The sequence below is a fragment of the Engraulis encrasicolus genome, chromosome 5, assembly GCF_034702125.1.
Source record: "Engraulis encrasicolus isolate BLACKSEA-1 chromosome 5, IST_EnEncr_1.0, whole genome shotgun sequence".
Classification (NCBI taxonomy): domain Eukaryota; kingdom Metazoa; phylum Chordata; class Actinopteri; order Clupeiformes; family Engraulidae; genus Engraulis; species Engraulis encrasicolus.
Window position 1 is genome coordinate 43,616,776 of NC_085861.1, and position 15,276 is coordinate 43,632,051.

At 45.3% G+C, this 15,276-nt stretch overlaps 1 protein-coding gene across 1 annotated transcript in view; it reads right to left on the reverse strand.

Moving 5' to 3' along the window:
• The window catches only part of atp8b2 (ATPase phospholipid transporting 8B2), a 69,246-nt gene extending 53,970 nt beyond the window's left edge, over positions 1–15,276 (reverse strand). The window contains exon 1 of the mRNA XM_063199510.1: positions 15,080–15,276. Coding sequence (XP_063055580.1) covers positions 15,080–15,188 — 109 coding nt within the window. The 5' untranslated portion in view covers positions 15,189–15,276. The remainder of the gene's footprint in view (positions 1–15,079) is intronic.

Consider the following 15,276-nt stretch of genomic DNA (forward strand, 5'->3'; position numbering starts at 1 on the left):
TGTCCCTCTACTAATAAACAAACACCAGAGGGTGTCAGCCTCACTCACACCATCCACCTCTGAGAGGCTGTTTACATGCAGGCTAAATGTTGATCTGCATTTAGCCTGTGTGTTTGTGCAGACATATCTCTCTATCCATCTCTATGTTTCACACACACACACACACACACACACACACGCACACACGCACACACGCACACACGCACACACGCACACACACACACACGCACACACACACACACACACACACACACACAAACAAACACCATACTACATCTACATAAACCCCAGACAAAGCATTTTAACCCGCTTCCTGTGTTATTTTCTCAGTCCTACTGTTGCAGTCCAAAGGTCAAAGGAAGAGAGAGAGAGAGAGAGAGAGAGAGAGAGAGAGAGAGAGAGAGAGAGAGAGAGAGAGAGAGAGAGAGAGAGAGAGAGAGAGAGAGAGAGAGAGAGAGAGTCTTGAGAAGCAGCCTTCAGCGTGTCTGTTTCTCATGTCTGTAAGTAGCCGGCACACTACACTCTCTCTCCATCTCTCTTCCACACTCACTGAGTTGGGGAAACTTGGTACTCACACTTAATGCAATATGAATGAGATTTCGTTTTCCCTTTAAAAAAAAAATGAACTCACTGACCTGGTTACTGTCTGACTTGAGCCGGAAATGGCACAGAAGTTATGTGCAAACATTCACACAGTTATATGCGGACACACGCGCACGCATGCACACAATCAAGCACGCACGCACACAGCACACTGCACTTACAAATCTGATGAAACGTCAAAATAATAAACCCAGGCCAGACCTGTGAAAATCCACTGCGATTGTAAATGTAAAGCATAACATAAATACAATTAAAACAGCACAAAAAACCACAAACGCATTACATTTCTCCCCCACCACACACACACACACACGATTTATTTTATTTGGATCCAAGAGACATGCAAGAGAGTACGAGATCCAAATATTCTGGAAAAGGTATTTGACATGTTAATGGGTCTTAGGGGCTACACACTGTTTTATATATCAGTCCTCTTATTGTTGTAGCATTCAAAATTCAAGGACAAACAAAACATCTCTGTCCCCTTATGTTCACACTACCAATAATAGCTGAAACAGAGCTAAAATTTACCAAATTTTTTGCTCCTCTTTTTTGCATACCTCGCAACTGCAGCCCTCTAACTACATTCTTATGCACATGACGTAAGCTTCCAAAGACCAATACTAATAGTCTGCATTCATAATCCAACTGGAAAATACGTTCCAATAATGGCTGATACTTGAGTACTTTGGAATAGTAACACATGTCAGTCCATATAAAGATCAAAACAACCTCAGTAATGCATGCAGATTTTTCCACTTAATTTACCAGTACAATATCTGGTGTATAAAGACGGAGACTAAGCATAAAGACAGAGACAGACACAACAAGCAGCACATACTGTATTGGCCATACCTTTGCTCATCATGGCCATTTATTATACTACAAAATTCTGCCTATGGCACTGCAGAAGCCCCCCATCACACGCATGCACACATGCACATACACAGACAGAGAGAGAGAGAGAGAGAGAGAGAGAGAGAGAGAGAGAGAGAGAGAGAGAGAGAGAGAGAGAGAGAGAGAGAGAGAGAGAGAAAACACATGACCTTGAGTTGCTGAACAGCTGATTGGTTCAGTACATGAATCAACACCCCCCCAAAAGTCCCAACTCCACCCCCCAATACCACACACAGACATTTCTGTAGCCTATATCTATTAATACACATGCTTGCATATCTGTACTGCTTGCTCATTTTGTAGCCTGGAGCTGGTCTGGTGTAGCCTCGCGAGCCATCCTACCTACTTCCGCCAAAGGATTGACTCCACTACTGTAGTCTGGCCGTGCTTCTCTGTGGAGTGCCTGGAGCAGTAGAATTTTGATCGCAACGCCCCCCCCAGAAAACAGCCAATAATCGAATACGCCCCCCACGTGGGGGCGAAAGGGGGAGGACGCTCGTGACAATGACGTACACATCTGCGCCAGAGCCATTGGTCTGCGCTATGTTGTTGTTGAGTAACTGCCAGCGATTGGGTGAGAGGTGTCCAATAATTTCAAACCATAACTGAGTGCAAACTTCCTGCTTCTTACAATCGCTTCAGAGCAAACAAATGCCAGACCATAAATACGAAATGAAATGGTAGTATTATGGGATGGTCAGGACCAGGCTAGGTCTGGTGATGACTGATACTGTCTCTTTTTGTAGGATATTTGATATTTGCTCACAACATTTTGTGTTTTCCTTATGTTCACAATACCTGTACTCGTCCATTCATCCTTTGTCATGCTGTTCATACCACATTGTGTTTTTTTATCCTTCTTTTCAATTGCATCCCCATCTCAAGGTCATCCCCCTGCCCCCCGCTCTCATCCAACAGTTTCTTGATTCATCTCTCTCTCTCTCTCTCTCTCTCTCTCTCTCTCTCTCTCTCTCTCTCTCTCTCCTCTTCTATATGTGTAATCAGGTCTGGTGCCTTTGTCCTTCTATTCTCATCTGGCTCTGGCTTCCGTCTATGTCTTGCTGCCAAAGCCAGGCACTGCATTAGGCTACCTGTCCACTGGCCAGCAGGGACAGGCAACTCCACAGATGAATAGTGAAGATAGAGAGGGGGGGGGGGGGTCAGAGACCTTGAGGATGATTATATTGATGCAGATATTTTACCTCCATTGGGGGGGTGGGTGAGAGACAGATGGTAAAAGTGAGAGTGAGAGAGTGATAGCAGAAGAGAAACAGGTATTTAGGTAGAGATGTGGTAGACACCAGGACAGAGTGTGCGTGATACACAGGACAGAGTGTGACAGATATAGTCAGATAGACAGACATGAGACATCCATGGAGGGAGAGAGAGAGAGAGAGAGAGAGAGAGAGAGAGAGAGAGAGAGAGAGAGAGAGAGAGAGAGAGAGAGAGAGACTCACACAGACACAGACACAGACACAGACACAGACAGAGACACAGAGACAGAGACAGAGTGGCTACATACTCCGCCCCCTCCTCCCACGGCCCATTAAACCCTTTTTATGTGTCTGTCCTCCGCCGGCAGCCAAGGACACATACAGGGCCCAGAGGCTCTCTCTCTCAGTCACGCTCACCACACACACACACACACACAAACAACAGCAGCCTACCTAGCGCTGAGAGAAAGAGAGAGCGAGAGATAGAGAGATAGACAGACACAGAGAGACAAAAAAACATACAGAAAGACACAGAGATAAAGAGAGATCCCATTGCACTGCCCAAGGGAGGAGGACTCTTCATGCATCTTCAGAGGCCCAGACTAATTTAATCTAACATTATCTAACATAGCCCATTTCATTTCATTAGCTACAGAATGATACAATAATTATGCGTTCATATTTAACGATGGAGAGATAACGTGTATTATTAGGGAAGCATGAAAATGATAGCTGTGCAGCCTTTTTGCGAGCGCTTAGGGAGTATATCTGGCACTCAAAGGCAGTGAAAGTACTCAAGTACTCAAGAAAGTACTCAACGATAGAAAATCGTCACGAAAGTCTTCACAATAATAAATCGTCTTTGATTGAAGGGTGTGTGTGTGCGTGCGCGCGTGAGTCATTTGAGAAATTAATGTTCTGTGTGTGTGTATATTGCATTTGTAATGAAGGATTTCTCATAAATTGACTTTTGGGCCAAAGGCATTCTGTATTTTCTGCCCGGTCGTATAGTGCAGTAGCAGTAGCAGCCTACAGTACGCGTGTGCGTATTGATATATGCAGAGGTATCAGTTTCCACATCGTTCAGGCAGTGCATTAAGGCCAATGAAATGGCTTTAGCAGCGGGTCAATGCAGCGCAGCGCTGGTGAGGTCAGCGGGGTACGATGGAGAGAGTGAGTGAGTGGTTGTAGATGGTTGTAGCCTATCTGGTGTGAAACACACACACGTGTCGCGCACACATACAGCCTGTGTGATGTAGCATGTGAGCTTTCAATCTGGCTGGGCTTGGCTAGCCAAACCAGCCACTGACTGGCCTGGTTCATTCTTCCACATGTATGCTTAATGTGGTGGTCGTCCTCAGATGTACTGTATGTGCACACACATATGCAAACACGTTAACGGCGCCCACACACAGGGATGTGCACAAGCACAATGCACACACAGCAAGGTGCACACGAGGCAAACATACAGTCAGGCCTTGACATTTGTGCTTTTTGCTTTTAGCCACTGTGGCTAGTTGTTTTCCCGAGTCACTACTAGCCACAGCTTTGTTGTCAGTATTTTATTAAGAAATATTTTCTTTACCATGATACATCTAAGCTCAGAAAATGAGGTGGTAAAACAGGATAATCATTGCTATGCTCATAGTGTGTTAAATTAAACTACCTCAGACAAAGAGAATCTAAATGATCTCTCTTGAACTTAACAAGCGGCAAAAACAGGATATACGGTAGACTTCTGGGAAATGCGAAACCCAAGAATAAGTTACCTGCCAAACTGGCTAGTGAGACTATTATTGCTAGCCACAGCCAAGTTTTACTGCCGATGTCAAGCCCTGCATATAGTACACACACACGCACACGCACACGCACACGCACACGCACACACACACACACACACACACAGTACATAGTCAGGGCTCTAAATTAACACCAGCCAAATCTGGTGAAAATTCAGTTTTATCTGGTATAAAATAATTTACTAGCCACTTTGACAGTGAATGTATGTTTGGCTGGTAAGATTTAACATCTACTAGCCAAATTGGCAAGTAATGAAAAACAACAATTTCAAGCCCTGCACACAGTAGCCTACAGTACATGCAGTACAGCTAGTGGTGGGCCGTTATCGGCGTTAACGTGCTGCGATAATGTGAGACTCTTGTCGCGCGATAAAGAAAATATCGCACGTTAATCTATTCTCAAAATATAGGTTTGGAGTTTGGGTATGCACGTCACCATAGCGTTTAATTGACAGACGCTTTTAGACTGCGCTCCAGTCGCTTCTCCTTTCTCCACCTGTTGTTTCAGCAGACCTACTAAATATGAAGTGTTTGCATGCTGAAAACATTAATCCCTCTGCCGTGGTAGTTGTTGTTTGAGTGCTTTTTCATAAGTGGTAGACTAAAGAGACGTTATTGTTTGAGGTGAAGCATAGAGAGACATTATTGTGTGTGAGTAGCTGCAGCCCGACATAGCCTACATTTCCTCACGCATTGCATAGAATACATAAACAACTTCCAGAAATCTTGCCTGTGCTATAATTGCATAACATTCCGTGTGATAGTCCTATGCATTTTGAAGATTGTCAAACTGAAACTGTCAATATCTACTCTCGCTGAATGTTTGTGTTGCAATCGCGCACATTCGCGATTCAGTGAGATATTCTCATGTCCGATGGTAATAAACCTCGCGGTTGTCGCGCTTGACTTTTTTTTTTTGCAAACTGAATTCATGTCGAGTTGTAACTCATCTGGCATTCTAACTCTGAGAACAACTATCAAATCGCCGTGAGCCAGTGCTGTAGGTTCTAGATAGGCATATCCAGTAGCCTGGCTCTGCTGAGGGCTGCTGTGCCTACTACGCGCAGAGCTCCTCCCTCTCTTAAAGGGACAGTGGCAGATTCTCTCTCTCTCTCTCTCTCTCTCTCTCTGCCCATTAGAAATGCTGAATTGTTGAGGTAATATTGTTTAAATACTGTAGCCTACATGTTTGATAGATTTATCTGTATTTGCCTCTACAACTTATAGCGCTGTTCATTTTGAAATTTCAGTATCTTATAACTGTAAATGCTTCCTAACATATTGGACACACTTTACACATATTGCTGTGATTTTTTTTATCTCCAAGTATCAACATGACCATTTTTTGAAGATGAGATGCATTTTGGAAAAAAAGATGAGCTCTGGTCTAATGCGCGATCTGTTTTAAGAAACCCCAAGGTTTTTTTTCGGCATTATTTCGCTAGTGTGCCTATTCTGAATGAGCCATTTTGATATAGATTAATCTAGATTAATCTAGATTAATTTCATAATTACAGTGAGATTAATCTAGATTAAAAAAATTAATCTATGCCCACCCCTAAGTACAGCGCATACACAGACTCTTGTTTCTGTACATATACAACACATGCACTACATGATATTGTACTGTACTGTACTATACTGTACAGTAGTCATGAATAGAGACCACTAGCAGACCAAAGAGTGTCACTCTGGAAATGCATGTAGCCTACAGTACGCTATGAAAGTGTGAGTATGTTCATGTGCACGTGCAATGGCACTGAAGTGTGAAACATCTCTGTGTGCGACCTCTCCCTTCCTTTTTTCTCTCTGTCTGTCTGCTGACGAGTGCTCTTCTCTGTCCTCTGCCCCATCATCCTCTCCATCTCTCCCTATACCCCATCATCCCCCCATCTCCACCTCCATGTCCAATCCCCTCCTCTATCTCCACCTCCTCTCCCAGCGCCTCTCTCCTCATCCTCAGGATGTCAGGAGGACAGGCCATCAGACAGGATCTCTTCTCTCCTGTCTAACCTCCACTCCTCTCCTTCCTCCTGTGTCAACCTTTTAACACTTCTGCACTCCTCTTTCCCTCCCTTCTTGGGATTTCCCTCCATCCTGACTCTCCAGTCTTCTGCCCTTATCTTTTCATCTACTATCCATCCATCCACCCATCCCACCCAAATGTTCAGTCATCTCCCCTCTTGCTTCTTTTTTTACACTCTTGTCCACTCCTGCCCTCATCCTTTCCCTTCTTCCTCTAGCTGTCAGTCCATCCCCTTCTGTCTCTCTTGTCCTCCTTTCCTCTGCTCTCTCTGTCTCTTATCGTTTCCCTACCTCCCAATGCCTCTCACTCATCCCACCCAATCTCTTCAGTCCTCCTCTCCTCCTCCTCTTTTCAACCCCATCCCCACCCCACCTCATACTTTCCCTTCTATCTCCTCTAGCACTAAATCCATCCTTCCTTCCTCACTCTCCTTTTATGCTCTTCTTTATTTCCCCATTTACTCCTCCAGCTGTCTACTTATCCCACCAAACCTCTTCTGTTCTCCATTACTTTTCTGGTTGTTCTATTATTTTCCGTCCACCCCAACCCTCGTCGTTCTCCTTGTCTCTCCTCTAGCTCTCCATCCATCCTGCTGACGTTCCTCTCCTCCTCTTCTTTCTCCTCCTCTTCTGCTCTTACATTTCCCTTGTTCACAAACTCCTCTGCTCGGTCCCCTCTTCCACTCCTGCTTTTCTCTTCTTACCTCTCTAAGAACTCTCCTCTCATGCCCTCGTCCTCTTCCTCACTCTTCCACTCTCAGCCTCATTTCCCCCTGTCAGCCCCACCATACACACACACACACACACACATACACACACATACTAACAAACACACACACATATACACCCTTCCTCCCTCCCCTCCCCCTTCTCTAGAGTGCTGTGTCGGCACGTGCCACGTGCCCCTCACATGTGTACGCACATACTGTATCTGCCTCCCTGCCTCTTCACCTCTCTCTCTCTCTCTCACTCTCTCACTCTCTCTCTCTCTCTCTCTTCATCACTCTCTCATCCATCCCTCGTTTTACCCCCTGTAAGATGCCAGCCAGCATCCCTGCTGCCATCTGCTTAGCGATGGTATAAATAAATTTGATAGGCCCATTTATTCCGCAGTACTGGGCTGTGGGTGACAGCAATGCCATATGATGTTTATGCTGCCAAGCCACAAATCTATATAATATAATACAGGCCTGCGCTGATGATACACATTTATACATATGCAGCTGATCGCCCTGGGGGCTATGCGTCTCTGTGTGTGTATGTGCCTGTGTATGAGAGAAAGAGAGAGAATGTGATGTATGTGCTGTATGTATGACACAGGTTACTAGTATCTCTCTCTCTCTCTCTCTCTCACACACACACACACACACACACACACACACACACACACACACACACACACACACACACACACACACACACACTAGAAGTATTTGATGTGTGTGTCTGTGTGGGAGAGAGAGAGAGAGAGAGAGAGAGAGAGAGAGAGAGAGAGAGAGAGAGAGAGAGAGAGAGAGAGAGAGAGAGAGAGAGAGAGAGTTTGTGTTTGTGTGCGTACGTGGGTCAAAGACGTCCAACATGACACTGTCCTTCAGTGCTAACAGATGCTTTTGCTTACTGTAACTGTGAAAAACATGAAATTTCAAAAAAAAAATTGAAAAGTGAATGCATGAAAGCCAAGCCAAAAAAATAATTAAAAAAAAATCTCTTTTTTTGCATTTACAGTAAGCAAAAGTATCCGTTGCACTGAAGGACATGTTGGACGTCTTGGACCCCCGTGCGTGTGCGTGTGTATGTACGTGTGTGTGCTTGTGTGTGTGCTCTTTGCCCAGTGCATGCGTGCACGTGCATAGTGGGTAGAGGGTAGAATGAGGTCAATATCGAGTGTTAGGAAATGCCAGAATACACAGTCCCAGCATGCTAAACAACACTCCAAGAACAACAACCCAACAACCCAGCATTCCCCCAGCACCACTCCACTCCACACCCTCTCCTCCTCCCTACTCGACCCCATCAGCAAAGAGAGACACTGTGCCCCTCCTCTGATGGTGCTGCTGATGATGCTGCATGGGGGCCAATGGCCCTTGGTGCCTCTGGAGACAGACCCCCACGCTGTACTGGACATGACCTTGTCTTCCACTGAGCAGCTACCAGTGACAGGCTGCCCAGCCTGAGGAATACAGCCATCACACTAATGCTGCATGAGGGGGCCTCACACACACACACACACACACACACACACACACACACACACACACACACACACACACACACACACACACACACACACACACACACACACACGCACACACACACACACACACACACAAGCCCACACACACAAAGGCACAGCACACGCAAGTATGCGCACACACACATATTGAAGACAGAGCATTTATGACATTCAGACAATACTATAACATGCACATACTGTACACACAAGTGTGCACGTGAGAACACACACACACACACACACAGGCACACAAACACACACACACACACACACACACACACACACACACACACACACACACACACACACACACACACACACACACACACACACACACACACACACACCAGTATGTTGTTAACATTTACTGTAGAAAGACACTGGACGTTGCCCACCAGGTCAATACATTGGCAGTTCCTGAAAAGCCCAACAACTACATTCCATCCATCATATAAATGGCATTTCAATTGGCCACTCAATTTAAGTGCTCCATTGAGATTGCAGGATCCTTAACCATAACTTAAGAGAACATTATGAAGTGTTATGCTTCACAAAGATGAGCTATGATGATATGATACCATGTCTATCATATAGCGCTTTATTTCAATTAAATATGGTAATACAGTAGCTTATTAGAGCGAAGGCTGGTCTAAGTCTACTGCACGTGCACTATTTTTTTCAACTCCACTAAGCTCTGGCATGATGTAGTAGACAATGCAGAGCAATTTCATTTCATAACAAGGTCCAACGCAGGAAGCAACAGCAACAAGATGCATTAGAAAGAAACAACCACCAGAGGTTCCATAGTTGATGTGAATCTACAGCCAGAATCATCACTGTTGTGCTCAAGAATGGGGTCAGTGGTAGCCTACATACTTGTAACGCCTGCAGATGGATTATAGTCAATTGGTAATAAAAATACACACATCAATAATTGTTGTCTGACTTAATCTGCCAACCTCTCAAACTAGATCTGGGGGAAAAGGCAATAAATATTATTTATACACATGATCGACAGCTGAGCTTATAACAGTAGCCATATTCAGACTACTTCAGTCAGCAGAAATTGATCTTTTTCTCTAGACTGGTGATGCATCATGTTATGGCCAACAGAAATGCAAATGCATTTACAAAGAGAAAATGTCAAGCCAATCGATCATCAGAACAGACCCAACTTACTCTGAATCCATGAAAAAACACTTTAAGCCCACTGCATACAGCCTATGATATAACTTGACGTAATTTGTAAAATGGTCATGACCAACTTTTAATCTGGTTCATTAGCCCCGTAATGTCTACCGTTCCACCAGTGGAACACTTCAATAGTCACTGAAAAACGTTTACTGCCATACTACAACACTACAGCAGTACACAGGGCCTTTGGTAATACTGTACATTATGGCTTGGTAATAGCCATTTTGGCAACAACTAATCTGTAACACAGGGGCTGTGCCTTACTGGGTAAAGGCACTCTGTAATGTCATGTTGTTGAGTCTTTTTAGAAAAGAGTGAACAGGCCTGCCGGCAGTCCCACCCTTAGAAAGAGTCTTCCCTTGCCTAGAAAGTATAGGCTTTGATTTAAGAGCCTTTGGCCTTTAAGAGACTTGCGTACCAAGAAAAGAAAAGATAGAAGAAAGAATCATCACTACGCTGTGTAAATGAGCCAGAGCCACAATAAACCATGATTTCAATATTGACCCCTTTTTGCAGAGCCTACTGTATGTTAGAACCTTACTGTCACCAAACTTGTAATGACCCAGTCTTAATCTGTTACTTTAGGCTCTCTGTAATGCCATAGCAATGTCGCTATGATGTAGTTAAGTCTATTTTCAGCAATGAGTCAACGGGCCCACTGGTGGGTCCATGTGCACAAAGTGGCAACTAGCGGCGTAGGTGAGACGGGAAAAACTGCAGCAGCATAGATACCACGGATGCCAAAGCGACTAGGCGGGGCGCCACCATACCAAAACACTATACATCAGCAACTAATGTGCTATTTCACTTAGCTTAATGCACAGCTCTTCACAAAGCCATGCCACCCTGCCAACACACCATGACCACCAACACCCACCATCCCTGCTGACAACTTTGGCCGCGCCCCGGACAAAGTCATCTAAAAGCCCCCCCTGTGCCCTGGGACAACTGACCCCTTTGTCTCACCCTGTCGGCTTCCCTGCACCCATGCACTCAGCCAGGCCAATATGTGTCAGTGGTGGCACGGGGGGCTGCGATGCGTGACCAACATCCAGCCAACTGTACGGCAGGGCACAGGTAGGACAGGTGGAGGAAAAGGAGGTCACACAGAAGACACGTGACACCTGCCATCACCAGCCTCCACCCCCACAGGGAGCAAGTGAGTGAGTGAGTAGGGCCGATAGAGGAGTCACACTGCAGAGGTGTCCCTCCTGCTGCAAAGCACTTTTTAGGATATCATCATCATCAGGCCTACTAAAAGGAGCTATAAATAGACCTGGATGGATGGAGGAGTAGGAAGGCAGGCAGGCGGCGAGGCACAGAGGGTCAATTATGGAATAGCCCCAATCTAATCTGCACACCGCATCAGAGTGACTCATCACAAAAGAATAACCGCTTTACACTCAGATTTCTTTTTACATACTACACACACATACAGGTGTGCACTCACATGCACACACACACACACACACACGCACACGCACACGCACACACACACACACACACACACACACACACACACACACACACCTTGTGTCTTCCCCACACACACACACACACTCACACACACACACACACACACACACACGGGCCGTGAGCGCTCATTCTCTGGCAGGGCTGCTCGATCTGATTAGCTGCCGACCTGGCAGAGCTGCCAAGATGACTGGCGCCGGCAAGATTGATTAACAACGCTGCGGAATGCTGGGGAGAAGGGGGTGATGGTGACGGTGCTGGGGGTGGAGGCTCATCTGGCTCATCTCCCTCGTATTTTCTTTACGAAGGATATTTGGGAACACTGACGTCAGCCGAAGGGACCCAGACGCAAGCCAAGCACACGGCGGACTGTCACAGTGCATCAACTGACAGCAGCCGTGCTGTACTGTAGCACCCAAGAAATTAGAACACCTAGGCCTAACAGATCCCCATCAACCCACCCAGGACCCAAGCCCAAGCCCCATCACCATACAACAACCCTACCACTAACATAAGACCATTAGGGGTGGGTATTGCCAACATCCGATACACATTCCGATACAGGGTTATATGATATGTATCGCATGATCTGCATCCCCATATGCTTATCCTGATACATGGTCTTCAAGGCAATACGTATCCCGATATTTTAGGCCTACTTAAAAAATATATATTTAAGAAAACAGATCTGTGTATAAATGTTACTGGTTTTGTTATTCTGTAGAGCAACAGTTAGACTGCAGTGCATGTAAAACACGGCTTTCACAAAGCTGTAATCCTACTGCATAGCAAGGAGCAACTCTCAGATGCAGGTTCAGCACCTTGATAAAGTAATTGTTTGTTTCACATGACATATCGATACTGACGCCTCCATATCGATACATGTATCGTGAAGAGGCTCACAACGATCTATGTATCCCGATGACGGCTGCATGATATCCGAAAAAAAATATCGATGCGCGATAATAGCATGCAATACCTCGATAACGATATTTAAACAATATTGAGAAATATAAAGGAGTGTTTTTCTTGACACGAATTTGTGGGTCTGTGTTTTGGTCATGGCTGGCTTCTTACTTATTTGTTGATATTCAGCTAGTGATTGGACCGTACATGTACTGTGCATACGTGAAATGTTTCACTTGTTAGCGATAATTAAGTCATTTTCACGAGACGCATATTGCCACTCTTGATCTCACGATTTCGATACATTTTCGATATATTGTGCAGCCCGAATCCCGATGTCGATATTTGAACACACCTCTATATACACCACTCTCCATACCCTCCCCATTCCCCTCACTCAGCCACTAACCAGGAACCGAGGACCCAAGACCAATTCCACACCCCACTACTCTTCATACCACCCTCCATCCCCCAGACAACCACCAACCGGAGCAGCAATTTCGTAGCTCTGGCACAGCTCTGCAGCCTTCCAGGATTGACTCTAACAATTTATTTAAGAGTGTGAGGCGGCAGAGGCGGTGCACAAATAAACAAACTTGGACAAAATGAGCGCTCTACTGCTCCTCAAATAAAAACAAAATAAAAACACTTCACTTAAGAAGACAGGGGGTGGGCAAAATCAATGAAGCTAATGCCCCCTTAAACTGGTTCTCAAGTGGGCAACATGCCTCCCCTTCACCTTGAGGAAAGGGGACACATCGTTAGGCTTATTTCACTGGGTCATGACGGCGCAAAAACAGAATGAAAACTTGTCTGACCTAAAAGGGAAGCACCAAATGAAGGTTGAACGTGATGCTCACATTTGATGAGGAGGCTTAAGGTGAGACAGAGGGTATTTGACTATTTTTTTCTACCTTGAAGGATGTAAGCACACAAACATACACACACACACACACACACAAACAGCCTAACAGACTTCTCACAGTGCCTCCTGGCTTACACTTTGATGAACGTACAGGCACCCCCCCCCCCCACACACACACACACACACACACACACACATCCTTCTGTGCCTGCCTACATCAGACTGGCTTTCGAGGACACACACATTTCTCAGAGAGACAGTGAAGTGTGCTTGTCCTGGCCAGAACCCCAACTGCTGTGCAGTCAACTACAGTGAATGCACACTTGAGCCCCTCTACGCAGCAAACAATTCAAACACCACATCGTCGCTCCTCTCCTGCATCCTCCCAGAAAAGGATAGGTCTCAACCTACCATCATGATACACTTAAGTCTGCCTGTAAGCTACTCTAAATTAATATCAAAGATGACACTTCTGAATAGACTAATTAGATGTCCTGTGTACAGACATTTCTCTTGACTGCAGATTTTGCAGAGCCTGATGAAAATGATGCATTATCCCAGGAAAACATCAGTTTTGTAAGATATTAGACTCCAAGCTGCAGTGATATTCTGATATTTCTTACTGTTAAAAAGACTGCCTAGACTGAAAATGACAATAAAAAATTTCACCAGCAGGGAAAAAAATATGAAAAACAAATGCAAAATTAAAAATAACGTTGGAAAAACAAATGCAAAATTAAAAGTAACGCTGAAGATGGCAGGGGCAGGGGCAGGGGCAGAGGCAGTGGTAGTCTCTGGGGAGTGCTGCAGGGGCAGGGGCGGGTTTCCTCTGCTCCCCTGGGGTTCTTGGCCTCCCGGAGTGCAGGCAGAACAGAACCTGAGCTCAGCAGAACCAGCAGCGGCACCCAGGGGAGCTCTGGCTGGCAATACTGCTCCGTACCACTAACCATGACGCAGCAGGACGCAGGAACCACACCGGCCCTGCTCAATAGCTCCGTCAAAGTGACTTTGACCCCTTCAAGCCCATTTCAGCAACAACAGCACCACAACATCACACATACCAATGGATACGCACGCATCCACAAACCACACACAGTAAACATCTCTCTCTCTCTCTCTCTCTCTCTCTCTCTCACTTGTTTATATTTCACTAGCATTTGGCTTGTGTTGTTGATTTGATTGATGCCAATCACACACACACACACACACACACACACACACACACACACACACACACACACACACACTACAGATGCCTCACTCTCACACTCACTCACACTGCCAAGGCTAATTAGCTGACAGGGTTATGAGTCAGGATAACGGTGAAGGCCGTTTGGCACATGAATGCAAAGGTAGATATGACTAAAGCTAAGTGTGATTATGTAGCGAACTACTGTATACGATGAGGGGGTGAGATTACTGTATGGAGTGAGACATGCTGGAGATGACTGGAACACACATGGATAGGCTACTGTATGAATCACACGTAGGGCAGGAGAAAGTTGAGATAATCTACTCTTTTACAAACCATAATACATCTTTGGCTCACCCACACACAAACATACAAACACACACAGTGGTGATGCCAGCGATATGTGATGGGATGTGACTTTGACAGAAAGGTCATGAAGGAGTGAGTATGATGTCAGATGGGAAGTGCAATGACCTTTATTTAACATATAAACACAAACATGTTTAATGACGTGCACATTGAGGGGATGGTGGCAAATGTTAATATTTTCTACATTAGGATTGATTTCCTTAGTCATAATTATCGCTTACAGCACGATGTAATTATGTCCACATCGAGATTTGGAATGAGAATTACACGTTTCAAGTCTACACAAACATTTAGCGCACATTTTAGTACCTTTGCCTTTTCTTTTCTTTATACCGCCGGCGACTTGGTTCCGTTTTTTCCTCTGAAGTGGAAGAATCATAGGGAACCACTTGTCGGGGATGTCTTTGGGGACCGTCATGTTGCGGAGTTGAGGAGCTCTTCAAAAAACTTTCCTTTATATTTCGCTCATTTCGACAGCCCCTAAGCCCGCCAGATGTGACAGATAG